The sequence below is a fragment of the Elephas maximus genome, chromosome 23 (genome assembly GCF_024166365.1).
Source record: "Elephas maximus indicus isolate mEleMax1 chromosome 23, mEleMax1 primary haplotype, whole genome shotgun sequence".
Lineage (NCBI taxonomy): Eukaryota > Metazoa > Chordata > Mammalia > Proboscidea > Elephantidae > Elephas > Elephas maximus.
This window is the reverse complement of record NC_064841.1, coordinates 48,363,594-48,378,128: the sequence shown is the minus strand read 5'-3', so window position 1 is coordinate 48,378,128 and position 14,535 is coordinate 48,363,594. Positions and strand designations below refer to the sequence as shown.

At 41.4% G+C, this 14,535-nt stretch overlaps 1 protein-coding gene across 1 annotated transcript in view; it reads left to right on the top strand.

Annotated features, from left to right (window-relative positions):
- The first annotated feature begins 2,207 nt into the window (after window positions 1–2,207).
- The window catches only part of LOC126066246 (potassium-transporting ATPase alpha chain 2-like), a 29,522-nt gene continuing 17,194 nt past the window's right edge, over window positions 2,208–14,535 (top strand). Inside the window, 2 exon segments of the mRNA XM_049867105.1 lie at window positions 2,208–2,231; window positions 6,956–7,057. Coding sequence (XP_049723062.1) covers window positions 2,208–2,231; window positions 6,956–7,057 — 126 coding nt within the window.

Genomic DNA, 14,535 nt, shown 5'->3' with positions numbered 1-14,535 from the left:
CTGTCCTGAGCTCCCCAGGTTAGTGGAACTGACAAATTATCTTCTCCCTCTATTGTGAATTTATTCCTTTTCCAAGTCTGGGAGCATGGCTCAGGATGCTTAAATTGGCCTATCTCAGGCCCAGGGAAATCAACAACCACTGAAGATGGCTTGGGGGCGGGGGGTGCGGTAAAATATTCACAAATACTTAGCTTTTGCCAAGACTGCCTTTCTTCTCTGGGTCTGGAGGTTTCATGGGCTGTGTGGCTGGCTGCTTCTCTCTGAAGAAACTGCAGCTGAATGCTACTATCAGCCCACCACAGCCCCTCCTGAGAATGGTGCCTGAGGGATCCCAGCAATTCAGGTCTGGTAACTCCTCTCTGCTTCTGAACTGACTCTTCCTCCCACCATTGCTCAGACTGTTTTCTAACTTTGTCTTTGAAGTTCAGGGCTCCTAGCTTGTCATAAACATAATTGTTTCACTTGATTTTTTGGGTCTTTGTTGTAAGAGGGATCACAGGAAGCATCTGGCTATTCCTCCATCTTGGCCCTGCCTCTCATCAACATCTTTAAGACTAGCCAGACTTGAGAACCCATTTACAAAACTTATCTTTACATCTTTGTCTCTCTAGAATCATTCCCTATACCAAATGTCTTAATGTCTTTGCTGGGTTCTCTAGAGAAGCAAAACCAGCCTGTATATATGGTGAGACAGAGAGGGACAGAGAGATTTATCTCAAGGAAATGACTGACCTGGTTGTAGAGGCAAGTAAGTCCTAACTCCATGGGTCAGGCATCAGACTGGAGGCTTCTCCTGACTCACATAACTGCAGGGACTTATGAACCCAAGATCAGCAATGTCAGACAGCAGGCTGTTGGCTCACAGGTTGCTGGGTTTAAAGAATCCCAAAAGTGCTATGTACACTGTTAGCTGAAGTCCCAAGACCTGGAGGTCAGATGATGATGAGCTAAATGCAGGATCCAGAAAGGAAGCCTTGCTGGAACATGCATTTATATACTAGAGGCAGACCACACCTCCAAGGAAACTCCCTTTCAACTGATTGGCTGCTCATAGAAGGTCTCATCATGGAGTTAATTACGTCATTACATAACTGCCAAATTATACCATTTTAACTGCTAAACTACTGAGAATCATGGCCCAGCCAAGTTGACATACAACCTTAATCATCACAGTGACCTTGTCCCTTTTAATAGCAGAAAGTCCTTGGTCCAGAACAAAAGGAGGATCTGACTTAGGCAAAAGAAACAAAACAAAACAAAAAATGCCTACGATGCTGTCTACTCCCCTGACACCTTGATCTCTAAGCCAGCATTTTATTTATTCAACCTGTTTCTCAGTTTCCTCTGTGACTGACATTGCTGATCCAGAAGAAAGAAGCTAGAAATTCTACCCCTAGTCCCACCACCACCACCAAAAGACATCCCAAACTGTAGCCATCTGTCTACACTCACTAACTGATGTCTGACTCAGGGTTGGAACCAGGCCCAGGCATGAGCAGTGAGGCAAGAGGGGACCTGGAGACAGCTTCTTGTGTGAGGGCTTGGGGCCTTGGTGGTCAAGTTTCTATGGGAATGGTCCTGCCTATGAGATTTGTAGGATCAGTCTGGAAAGAGCCACCATGGTGGCTCTCATTCACAGGAGGGGATCTGTGTTGTCAGAGGCAGATATGTCCATCTAGACTTGCAGCCCAAAACTGCCTCTCAAGTCACAAGTCAACTCATCAGAGTAGTCAAAGGCTTAGGAAACTTGGCACCCAGCCTTTCATTTTACAGAAGGCAACCTAGAAAGGAGAGCTGTTTGTCCAGGCTTTCATAATGAGCCTAGACTGGACCCTAGGCCCTCTGCCTCAATGGCCAGTGATGATGGCAGCAAGGAGTGTGACCCTGTTCTAGACCTCCCTCCCACCTCCTCGTCTGGGCTTGCTGTGCCCTCAGCACAACCAGGGATGTCTGTTGCCTACCACAGGTGGACATCTTCAGGCTAGGACGCCTAGACTGCTCCTTTGAGCCTAGCCCAAGCAGAAGGACCTGGTCTCTGACTGCTGCTCCCAGCATTTTGGAACTCACCAGAGCTGTGGATACCACCTCTCCACTGTTGCCACTCCCTGGCTCTGGCATTAAGTCTGGGCCTCTCCTTACTTCAGCCTACAAGAAGGCCCTCTTCCACCCTAACTGGAGGGCAGAGATCCTGCTGGACAGCATCAGGCATGGCTGTGATTGCCAGCCAGGAGGTAAACTGGGCCTGCTGCTCAGAATCTGCTTTCCCTTCCCCTCACCTCAACACCCCTGGACAGATTAACCACAGAGGAGCTGGGGACAGGGCTGAGCAAGATGGTTCAGGCCCTGAGCAGAGAGACACGTCAGGCCTCAGCTCTGATGGAGATGCCGTTTCTTTTACCCTCACACTATCTTGTCCCCCTACCAAGGGTGACCCAACCTCACTCACCTCAGAGCGCCTTTCCTATGGAAGGCTCTGAGTCCAGATGCATTTTGACAGGATTAAGTAAGTGCTGGGTAACCATGGAGGTCCACAGAGACCCCGACTCAGTTGTGAGGAGGTTGCCAGTTCCAGGTGTATCTAGGTTTGGGTCTCCTCATCTCTAATGTTATCCTTGTCTGGTGAAGCACCTGGCCCAGCGCCCTGGAATCTATGTCCCTGAGCTGCTGCACCCCAGAGAAACCTACATATCCCTCATTATTCACCATAGGTGTCCCCAGCAACACTGCTCACCCAGCCATATGGGTCAGGGGGTTGTCCTCAGTCATCCTCAAATTCCAAGGGCCAGGACCTGAAGAGATCCTCTCCCATTTCCCTGGCTCCGCATGGGGCCACACCCAACAAATGAAGCACTGTCCTCTCCTCGTCCCTTTTGGGGAGGGGATGCCCACACACCTGGGAAGGCAGCCCAAAGGCTCATTGGTTTCTTCCAATCTCTGGGCCACTGCCTGGCCTGACTACATACATTCCAAGATGACTTACCCCTGGAATTGGTCCTCAGCTGGAGTCCCATCCTAGGAACCTGGAAATCAATGAGTGAGCAATAGGTTGAGTAAATGAATGATGGCTTTTGTCCCACCCGAACTTGAATGATCCTCAGAGCAAATGTTCATGCCCCTAGTGAAGGATGATGGAATTCCTCACCATAAATTCCTGAGTAAGTTAAGTCCTGATCAGATTGAGTGATTGGATTTGTTTTTGTTGTTAGGTGCCGTAGGTGCTATTAAGTCAGTTCTGATTCATAGTGACCTTATGTACAACAGAACGAAACACTGCTTGGCCCTGCACCATCCTCACAATTCTTGCTATGTTTGAGTCCATTATTTCAGCCACTATGTCAATCCATCTTGTTGAAGGTCTTCTTCTTTTTTGCTGACCCTCTACTTTACCAAGCATAATGTCCTTCTCCAGGGACGGGTCTTTTCTGATTACATGTCCAAAGCATGTGAGAGGAAGTCTCCCCATCCTTGCTTCTAAGGACTATTCTGGCTGTACTTCTTCAAAGACCTATGTGTTCATTCTTCTGGAAGTCCATGGTATATTCAATATTCTTTGCCAACACCACAATTAAAATGCATCAATTTTTTGGCATTTCAAAGCACTTCTAGCTTTTGCCCTAAAGTTAAAAAAAAAAAAAAAGAGAATAAGTAATCATCCTCTTCCCCCAAATGGCATTTGTAGGGTTCCTTAATCATATTTAAACAACTGTGCATAAATGCCTTTCCATTTATATCACAAGGATTTCAGTAAAAGAAAGCATTTCTTTCTGAATTCATTTCACAAATTGATAAGATCACTTTCATATAAAGTAATTGCTGCCATTTTGGCACATAAATTTTGAGATGTACATTTTGTTAATAATGTCTCTTTTGCATCACATCTTTAAGTATGTTTAATTTTTTTAATAGAGGTGTTTTTTCTATAAGGAAGCCCTGGTGGCATAGTTAAGGGCTACGGCTGCTAACCAAAATGTCGGCAGTTCGAATCAACTAGATGCTCCTTGGAAACCCTGCAGGGCAGTTCTACTCTGTCCTGTATGGTTGCTATGAGTCGGAATTGACTTGACAGCAACGGGTTTTATTCTATAAAAGACAAAATAGTAGCTACAACAATTCCCTGCTTAGTATCTACCCAACACTGTGCTGAGGGCATTCCTCTGAGTGAGAAGAATTCTACAGCTGTGGAAGTATCATATGTGCAAGTGGGGGAGCCTCGATTTGAGCTTGCGCTTCTAACTACTCTTCTATTACTGCCTTTCCGGAGAGCATGGCAGATACAATCTCAATGTTTGCATCAGAATCACTTAGGGCTAGGAGGAATTTGTATACAATAACGTGTAGAGATCCAGAAAAGTACTTGAGACTCTCTCTCATCTCACTGTAGGCTAGAGGATTTGGTTGCAATGAGCAGTACAGGCATAGTATCTCAGCATTTCTATCTAAGGAACACACAGCCAGAGTGGGCGTTTCCCTTGTACACCCGTGCTCTGCACCATTCTGGAGGGTTGAGCTGAAAGGGGCTTGAGGTGAAATGTGGAGTCTTGGAAGAAAGATCCTGAAAATAGGAGATTGCTATTACTTAAGGAGTCCTGATGGTACAATGGTTAAATGCTAGGCTGCTAAACTAAAGGTCAGTGGTTCAAACCCACCAGATGCTCTGGGGAGAAAGATGTGGCAGCCTGCTTCTATAAAGATTTACTGCCTTGGAAACCCTATGGGGCAGTTCTACCCTCTTCTACAGGGTCACCATGAGTCAGAATCAGCTCCATGGCAAGTGTATTACTTAAGCACAAGGAGTCTGAGTGGGGCTAACCTAAAGGTTGGCATTTGAGCCTACCCCATGGCACTGTGGAAGAAAGTCCTGGCAAAAGCTTACAGCCAAAGAAGTCATATAGAACACAGTTTTACTCTGTAACACATGGGGTCACCATGAATTGAAATCAACTGAATGGCAATGGATTCTTTTTTTTGTTACTGCTTAGGGAAAGCCTAAGACAGGAACACCAGGAAGGCACTGCAGCATCTATGGGAAAACCCACTGGTTCTATTCTGTTCCCTCAACAAAACATAATTAAGCATTTATTAGACTGATGTAAAGGCTGAAAAGCCCAGTGACTGTACGCAATATCCTCCCCTACAGGGGGCATTGCATCACAGTCTGGATCAACTCATATATCTAGATAGGCTGACTTGGGTTTGAAGCTATTTTTTATAAAAACTTGAGAATAGAGCCACCCGCTAAAGATCATTTTCTGGTGTGGATTTAAGTGGGTGAGAACTAAAAAAGGAAAAATAACACTGGTAAATAATTATTCTTGAACAGTATGCAAATGTTTCATCTCCTGACCCCTGAAGTGGGGAGGAACAGGGAAGTTATATGTGACTGTCATCTAGAGGTGAGGTGCTGAAAGAGGCCTGGTAGTGGGGAGAAGGAGGAGGGAGGTTGGACAAATGTCTCTGTGGTTTATACTTACATGTGCCTGGAGGTGGGTGCAGGTGTGTCCAAGTGGAGGCTCTGGGAGACACATCTCTGTGCATTGTTTATTGACGGGGACTCTACCTATGACTGAACCAGAAAATTATTTTAAAAGCATCTTTTATTAACTCTTACAGTCACCACTTAGTAGTTTGGAACTAAATAGGTTGTTAGAGCATGTGGCAAAATGCAGAAAAATGCTCAGTTTTAAGTCCGTAGATTATCTAGTGAGCCTCTGGTCCCCATGGAACTGGGTAGGGGGTGAGGAAGCATTGATGTGCTCAGGGCAGATGTTCAGTGGTACTGACTGTATAGCCTGCTGGCTCACATCGTTCTAGATTAATTGGGCACACATTCTGTGCTTTTATATATTTTGAATATCAACCCTGAGTACAACCTATTACCCCTACAGTGGGGAAGGCAGCCCAACAACTCAAAGGACATCAATGTCATACTCCAACTGAAAGGAAACCTCATTGTATGCTCTGGTGTTTAATGTGGATTCATACGCAGCCTGGAATTCCTGCGAGATTTGAACAGTCAGCGGGCCCTTGGTGGCTAATTGACTCTGACTCAGAGTCGACTCTACTGCAACTGTCCCCACGCCTCTCTGCCCCAAGATGGTGAGGTTCTAAAGGAGCTCTGGTGGCACAGTGATTAAGCACTCAGCTGCTAAGCAAAATGTCAGCAGTTTGAACCCACCTGCCGCTCTACAGAAGAAAGATGTGGCATGTGCTTTCATAAAGATCACAGCCTTGGAAACCCTACAAGGCAGTTCTACTCTGTCTTATAGGGCCTCTATCAGTTGGAATCAACTGTATGGCAATTAGTTTTTGTAAGGCTCTACTTTCTCTTGTCTCTTCACAACGTAGAGCATGGTTCAGCCCTTATCTCCTCAATTTTGTGTTCCTAAAAAAAACAAAAATATTAAAAAAAAAATTTTTTTTTTTAAACACCATCTACCTGCACCAAACTAACAATTATTGTTCCTCCCAAGAAATCTACAGGCCTTTGCACAACTCGAGTCCCTGGGTTCTGCCTCATCCTCTGTTCTGTTGCACTCACATTCTCAAGGTGAATGAGCAGAATAGACTTCCTTCTATCACACTCACTACAGATCAAAAGCAATAATCCCAACCAAAACTCAGTGCCAATAATAACAGCTTTAAGTTCACTTAAGACTATCATTGTCCACATTTCACTATCAATTTCTACCTGTGTGTAATGGGACACTGTGTACATACGTTCCTGGTCCTTCAACTCAATCAAGGAAAAAGAGAGACTTATTCTGGTGTAACTTTCCATCAGTGCTTGCTCCTTGTGCTCACTAGCTTAGTGTATACATTCTCAAAACAAAACAATTAAAAACCACTCTTTAACAATGTGTTCCTGACTTTTCAGAGAATGAACATCTTCCATAATCTAGCCTTCCTCCCTTTAGAGTTTTTGGACGTTTGCCCTTCTTTTCCCTTTCCCTTGCAGTCTCCTCCCCCACCAGAAGCCCACTGCCGTCATGCTTCTCTGAGGCTGCCCTTGGTTCTCAACCTCATGGAGGGTCCCACCCTTCATGCCCATCCAGTTTGGGTACCTATGCCCTTAGAGTAAACCAGCCTCAGATTGTTCACCATCAGAATGTAATGGTATGCCTATTTATTCAATAAAAAAATTCATTGTAACAATTACAAGGTTTTTTTAAGATGATCTCCTAGGAACTGAGGAAGGTACAAAGAATCCTGTCCCACAAACAACTTACGGACTAGTTCCTGAGGCCTTGAAGGTGGCTGACTTACAGATTGCCGGGCCTGTCTTCTGAGGCACCCCTGAGTGGGTTGAAACTACCAGCCTTTCTGCTAATAGTGGAGCATTTAACCATTTGCACCACCCATAGATTCCCAAAGTTTAGCATACCCATTGCCATCGAGTCAATTCTGACTCATAGTGACCCAAGTTTAGCATAGACTCATAAAAATCTAATAAAAAAAAAATTTGCCTTGAGCATTGTGCTCCTTTAAGAATTATCTGTTTGGGATCAAATTGACAACAGCAACTCGAAAGATTAAATAGCAACCTTAGGGGACAGTGAATTTATATTAATGGGAGAGGAACAACTCAGAAAAAGAGGGTGAGAATGGTTGCACGACTCAAAGAGTGTAATCAGTATAGTACCTGTAGAAACTGTTGAATTGTTCTATGTTTTGCTGTGTATATTCTCAACAACAATGGCAACAAAATTAATAAAATATTTTTAAACAGATATAATTGATGAATGCCAATTGAAAATAGTTGAGCTGGAAAATCTACTTCTAGTGCAAGCTTTTTGTAAGTCACATAATAAAGTAAAAGCAATGATCATTCTAATGAGATTATCTGAGAAGTCAGCCTTTCCCGCCCAAAAGTAAATTATCCAAGATGGCTATTTGAAACGTGGTTTTATATACACAATCCTTAATGATGAAACGCACCCTAAATATTGCCTTGACCTATTAGCTAATAAATACATGAAAATATCTTTATTAACACTATTGAAATTTAAAACTTACTTTATATTTATTTTTAACTTTTGTATGTTATTACCTCATATATTAGTACTATAGCCCATTGCCATTGAGTCAATTCCAACTCATAGCAACCCTAGAGGACAGAGTAAAACTGCCCCATAGAGTTTCCAAGGAGCAGCTGGTGGGCTCAAACTGCCACCCTTTTGGTCAGCAGCCACGCTGTTATGTATATAAGTAATTAAAAAACTAATGTACATACATTAGGTACATGTGCATAAAAATATTTTACTGATAATGGTGTGAGGTCAAAAGAAATTTGGAGTGCATAGGTTAGGCTGTGGGGAATCTATTAGGTTCATAAACTCTTGAAGGTGGAAATTATCATCCGTACCCCATGCTTACTGATTCTTCAAAACCTGGACCATAATATCTCTGCCAGCATCAAGGTGGGTAAAAACATCTTTTAGAAGAATCAGAGTCCAGTTACTAGCCTCTCTCTGTTTAAACTTGCACTTAAATCACCCAGCAGGGTTATTAGGTCGTTAGCTGTAGGCTGACTTGGCTCAGCCACCTTTTCTACTGAAACCAGAACAGTTGTAAAAAGCCATGAAGATATTGGCCTGTGGTTAAAAGAAAAGTTTGGCATCAAGTGAGCTAAAGAAGAAATCCATGTACTGAGCAGGCCTCCACAAGTTTAATGGACAAAACGAAACAACCCAATCCAATGGGTCAACACTTTAAGTGACTTGAGGGATATCTTTCACAGCTAAATTATTCATCAAAACACTACAGAAAATCAGATCTTCGCCAAGGACCAGGATATGATATGATGATGGTTGAGATGGTGATGCTAACATTTGCCCTTAACACTTACATACTAAATTTGACTCCCCTCTGCTTAATAGCATAGAATTCTAGAAACTGGATCAAACATTTAACTAAGAGCTTCAACAGATTCTAAGCTCTTAATGAAGAACCTGGTCTTCCCACAGGCCCTCTGATGATGTGCTTCTATTTAGACTAAAATATAAATTAGGCATCTGGATTTACAAAACAGAATGTCCCTTCTGATGCCTGCAATTTGGAATCTAGAGCATGTGACTATTACTTTGCAACAGAGGATAACATTTCAGACACACATTTAGCAGATTTTAAGAAAAGCAAAGAAAGTATTTTAACTTTGTTAATCCAAATTTATTAGCCAGGGAATTCTTCTTCCATCCTTGCATAATTTTCCTAATATTAATAATACAAGTAATAATACAGCACTAAAGTTCACAGAACACACCAAATTTTTACCTCTTTTTACCTGGACAATTGGGACCATGTAATCTAATATGTTTTCATTTCATTTTGACTTCCAAATCCTTAAAACTCTATTTTAAATTTGAATCCACAATCCTCCCGTGGAAACAGCAATCAAGAATCAAACAATGTATTGCACTGGGCAAATCTGCTGCAAAAAAACCTCTTTAAAGTGTCAAAAAGCAAAGATGTCACTTTGAGGACTAAGGTGCGACTGACCCAAGCCATGATATTTTCAGTTGCCTCATATTCATGTGAAAGCTGGACAGTGAATAAGGAAAACCGAAGAAGTGATGCCTTTAAATTATGGTGTTGGCAAAGAATATTGAATATAACATGGATTGCCAGAAGAACGAACAAGTCTGTCTTGGAAGAAGTATAGTCAGAGTGCTGCTTGAAAGCAAGGATGGTGAGATTTCATCTCAAGCGCTTTGGACGTGTTATCAGGAGGGACCAGTCCTTGCATAAGGACAGCATGCTTGGTAAAGTAGAGGGTTAGTGAAAAGAGGAAGACCTTCAATGAGATGGAATGACACAGTGGCTACAGCAATGAGCTCAAACACAGCAATGATTTCGAAGATGGTGCAGCACTAGGCAGTGTTTCATTCTGTTGTATGCAGGGTTGCTACGAGTCAGCACTGACTCAATGGCGTCTAACAACACAACAATATAGTAAAAGTGTCTCTGTATTCTTTCGGATTTTATAAAGATTTTTCCTGATAGTAAAATTAATGCATGCTAAAAAAAAATTAATGCATGCTTATTACAGAAAGGCATACCTGGGTGGTGCAAATGGCTTACTTGCCTGCTAACCTAAGGCCAGAGGTTCAAGTCCACTCAGCCACTGAAAAACCCTATGCAGCACAGTTCTACTTTGACACACATGGGGTCTGCCTGAGTAGAGTTAGCTTTATGACAACTGTTTCTTTTTTATTGTAGAAAAGTTGGAAATTTAAGAAAATTATGTCTTCCATAATTTTAGCACTCAGGGCTAATCATTTGTATCATTTTGTTATATTTTTACTCTTTTTTCTACTCTATGCATATATTTCGTTTGTTTAAAACTTGGAATTTTATATAAAGCTCGTAGGCTGCTTTTTCCACTAAGGATTATTATTGAACATCTTCTTATGACAACTAAATGTATTTTCAAAACATGATTTTCACTGGCTGCATAATATTCTATAATATGGATATAACTTCATTGACTTAGTTATTATTACTTAATTTGTTTTTAATTTTAAATATAGTGCAGTTGGTATAAATTTTGTAAAGAATCCTGATTCACATTTCCAAATCACTTACCAGAAATTTTTGCTAACATGCACTCCTACCAGCAATGCATGATGAGCATACCTACTCAATACACCCACATCAGCACTGAATAATATAGTTGGTTTTTATTTTATATTCACCAATTTCATAGATTTAAAAATTTCATCTCATCTTAAATTGCATCAATTTGATTCCTAATTGTACTTTTTCTCATTTGTTAGTTTTCAATTTTTATTTCTACCATTAATTGCCCTCATGCACATTGCCTTTTACTGTAATGAAGTGTTTATACTTATTTCATCGATTTAAAGCAGTTCTTTAAATTTTTAGACTTAATTTTTATACTTTCTCTTTCCATATTTGCATAAATTTTAATTCATTTATGATAGTTTTTGTTGTTGTTGTTGTTGTTGTTAGGTGCCATCCTTGCAATTGCAATTGTTGCTATGTTTGAGTCCATTATTGCAGCCACTTTGCCAATCCATCTCATTGAGGGTCTTCTTCTTTTCCGCTGACCCTGTACTGTGCCAAGCATGATGTCCTTTTCCAGGGACTGATCCCTCCTGACAACATGTCCAAAACATGTAAGACACAGTCTCACCATCCTTGCTTCTAAGGAGCATTCTGGTTGTACTTCTAAGACAGATTTGTTTGTTCTTTTGGCAGTCCATGGTATATTCAATATTCTTCACCAAAACCGCAATTCAAAGGTGTCAATTCTTCTTCTCTCTTCCTTATATTAATCCTAATTTACAAAGAAAGAAACAGGCCCTTAAAACATCACATTACTTTCCGATCCGTCCTGCGAGCAGTTGATAGGGACCTCCTTTCTACCCACTGTGCAGGAAGAACATAGCCTACCTTGTCTAGTGGTCTTCCTTCAATCCAGTGGTGGCCAACAACCATCCCCATCTTCCTCTTCTGAACAGGAGGAATAACTATAGCCTAAGATACTGCTGAGGTGGGATTTCCCATATAGTCCAAAGCTGACAGTAGGGCATCATGACTTGGGCTCGGCATAACAGTAAGGCATGTAAATAGAATAACCATGCTTTCATGAAATTTCTGATGATTATCCATCCATCTTCATTTGGATGGAATTTCGGGTTGGAAAAGAACTGTTGTAAACATCTTTGTGTTTTTTTTTTGTTGCTGTTAGGTGCTGTCTAGTTGATTTCAACTGAAAGTGACCCCATGTGACAGAGTAGAACTACCCCATAGAGTTTTCTAGACTATAATATTTACCAGAGAAGATTGTCAGGTATTTTTTCCATGCAGCTGCTGGGTGGGTTCAAATCACCAACCTTTTGGCTAGCTTAATTGTTGTGCCACCAGGGCCCTTTTCTTCGTGGGTATTGAACCAGTGAAGAATCACATTTAGCTAAATAAGTAAGTAACAAGTAAGCCAGGAAGTCTCTCGTTCAAAACAAAAGTGAAAATAGAATAAGTAGCAATTCGAACATAGCAATAGCTAATAACTATTATGTGCTATCTTAGCCTGGGTTCTCTACCAAAAAAAAAAAAAAAAACCTGCTGCCATCAAGTCGATTCAGACTCATAGTGACCCTACAGTCTTAGGCTGGGTTCTCTAGAGAAGCAAAATCAGTAAAGCATATAAATATATATAGAGAGAGAGGTTTACATCAAGGAAATGGCTCGTTGTAGAGGTTGTAGAAGCTGGAACGTCCTGAGTCCGTGGGTCAGGCTTCTCCTGATGCACATAGCCACAGGGGCTGGCAAACCCAAGATCAGCAGGCCAGCACGCAGGGCTCTTGCTCACAGGCTATTAAGATCTACAGATCCCCAAAATTGGCAGGCAAGACTTCAGGAATGCTGCTATCTCAGCTCCCAAGATCTAGAGATTAGATGAACAGGAGCCAGCTGCAAGATCCAGAACGAGCAAAAACCCCAGGCCTTGCCAGAATATCTACTTATGTTCAATGCAGGTGACACACTCAATTAATCAGCTACTCACAGCAGATTCTATCATGGAAGTGATTACAAAATATCAAATCTTATCATGGAAGTGATCACACCATCAAATCACTGAGGATCATGGCCCAGGCAAGTTGACACACAACCTTAACCATCACATGTACTAAGCATTGTCCATGCATAAATCATTCAGTTCTCACAACTCTGTGGGGTAGGGACTATTTTCTGCCCTGCTGCAGATGAGGAAATGGAAGTACAGGATATATCACATAGCTAGTAAGGGACAGAGCCATGGTTCAAACCCAAGTAGTCCATGCTCCTGAAGACTGTTAGATTATCTTCCAAGATTCAGAATCACAAGCAACCTCTATTTTACCAGCGTAATGACATTCCTAGTCTATGAGAAATCAGAAAGAAAGCAGGTTCCATGATGAAATCTGTAATTTTTCATGTACAGCAATTTAGAGGAGAAGGTGGACCATAGAATTGAGACTAAAAAGGAGAGAGGGCCCCTGTGTGGGCTCCTCCTGAAGAGATCAGAGAAACTCTTTAGATGCTACTAAAGCCATACAAAGACATCACAAAAGAGAAAAACTCCATCCTAAGCAAAGAGCTGTAGAGACCATTATAAGTCCTTTGGTGTACCATTCAACTGAAGGAAAAATGGTGAGTCCATATCTTATTGATCTTAGTAACATTCCCCAAACTGAGACTAGTCCATGCAAGTACTTTCAGTAGTCTTTGGAAAATTAGAACAATATGATAAGGTTTATGTAAGGATGAATTCATTTAATTTAAAAACTTGTCCTTCATATCATTCATGATTAAGGCCAGCAACTGTAGATCCTGATAGCCTGGGTTCAAATCCAAGTTCAGTACCTCTGTGCCTCAGTTTCCTCATTTGCAAAAGGAGACAGAAGAATAGTACCCACTGCCTTAGGGTTGTTATGACTATTAAATGAGTAGTGTGTGAAGCACTTAGAACAGAACCTAGCACACAGTACACACTATAAAATTATCTATAGTTATTATTCCTACTTTTTTACATTTTAAAATGTACTATCTTTTAGAAAATGATGGCAATGATAAGATGGCAAATATTTTATTTTTTTGTGTATTTACTTATTCATAAAAAAGCTTGCAACACTTTGTTGGCCCTCTAATATTTTTTATGTTTTTATTTTACTTATCTTTGATATTCAACAGTCCAAGATCTACTGATTTAGAGTCAACTGATAGACCCAAACAGTCCAGCTTCCAGAAAATTCGTTTGAGTGCTCAGAAAAGTACCTAGTACATAATAAAGTCTATGTAAGGGTTGAAGCCCTAGTGGCACAGTGATTAAGCATGCCACTGCTAACCAAAAGATCAGCAGTTCGAATCCAACAGCTGTTCCTTGGAAACCCTATGGGGAAGTTCTACTGTCCTATAGGGTCGCTATGAGTCGGAATTGACTCCGTGGCAATGTTTTTTTTTTTTTTTTTCCATGTAAGAGTAGCCTTTATATTATTATATATATATATTTTTTTTTTACAATTTTTGATTAACTTATTAGGTCAAGGATAAATCTAGAAGTAGAATTGGTAGGTCAAATAGTATTTGTGTTAAAATTGTGATGTCTATTCCTTTACTGTTCTCCAGAAAGATCATGCATGAGAATGTCTATCTCCTTACAATCCCACCATTTTCTCTGAAATCAAGGCAGCAAAGCTGGATTAATTCTAAGATGAAGGACACAGGGAATTCCTGTTGACCTCATACCTGCATGAGCTCAGAGTAGTTCTAGCTCAGAGAGTGAAGCTCACAACAGAAAGGTAGAGACAAGAGGTGAGATGTAGAGGGTCAGAGCCCCCACCTCTCTCACTAGCACCCCAGGAGATCTCAATCAAAGCCTAAGATTTCGTGACTGACAGCCTTATCTGGACTTTGTGGCATTCTCTAAAGCAATCACTTTCTGTTTGAAAGACACGCTCCACTTAGTTTGGTTTCAAACTCAAGGTGCCTCTGGCCTGGGGCCAAGTCTAGATCTCCAAATATTGCTTGGCCACA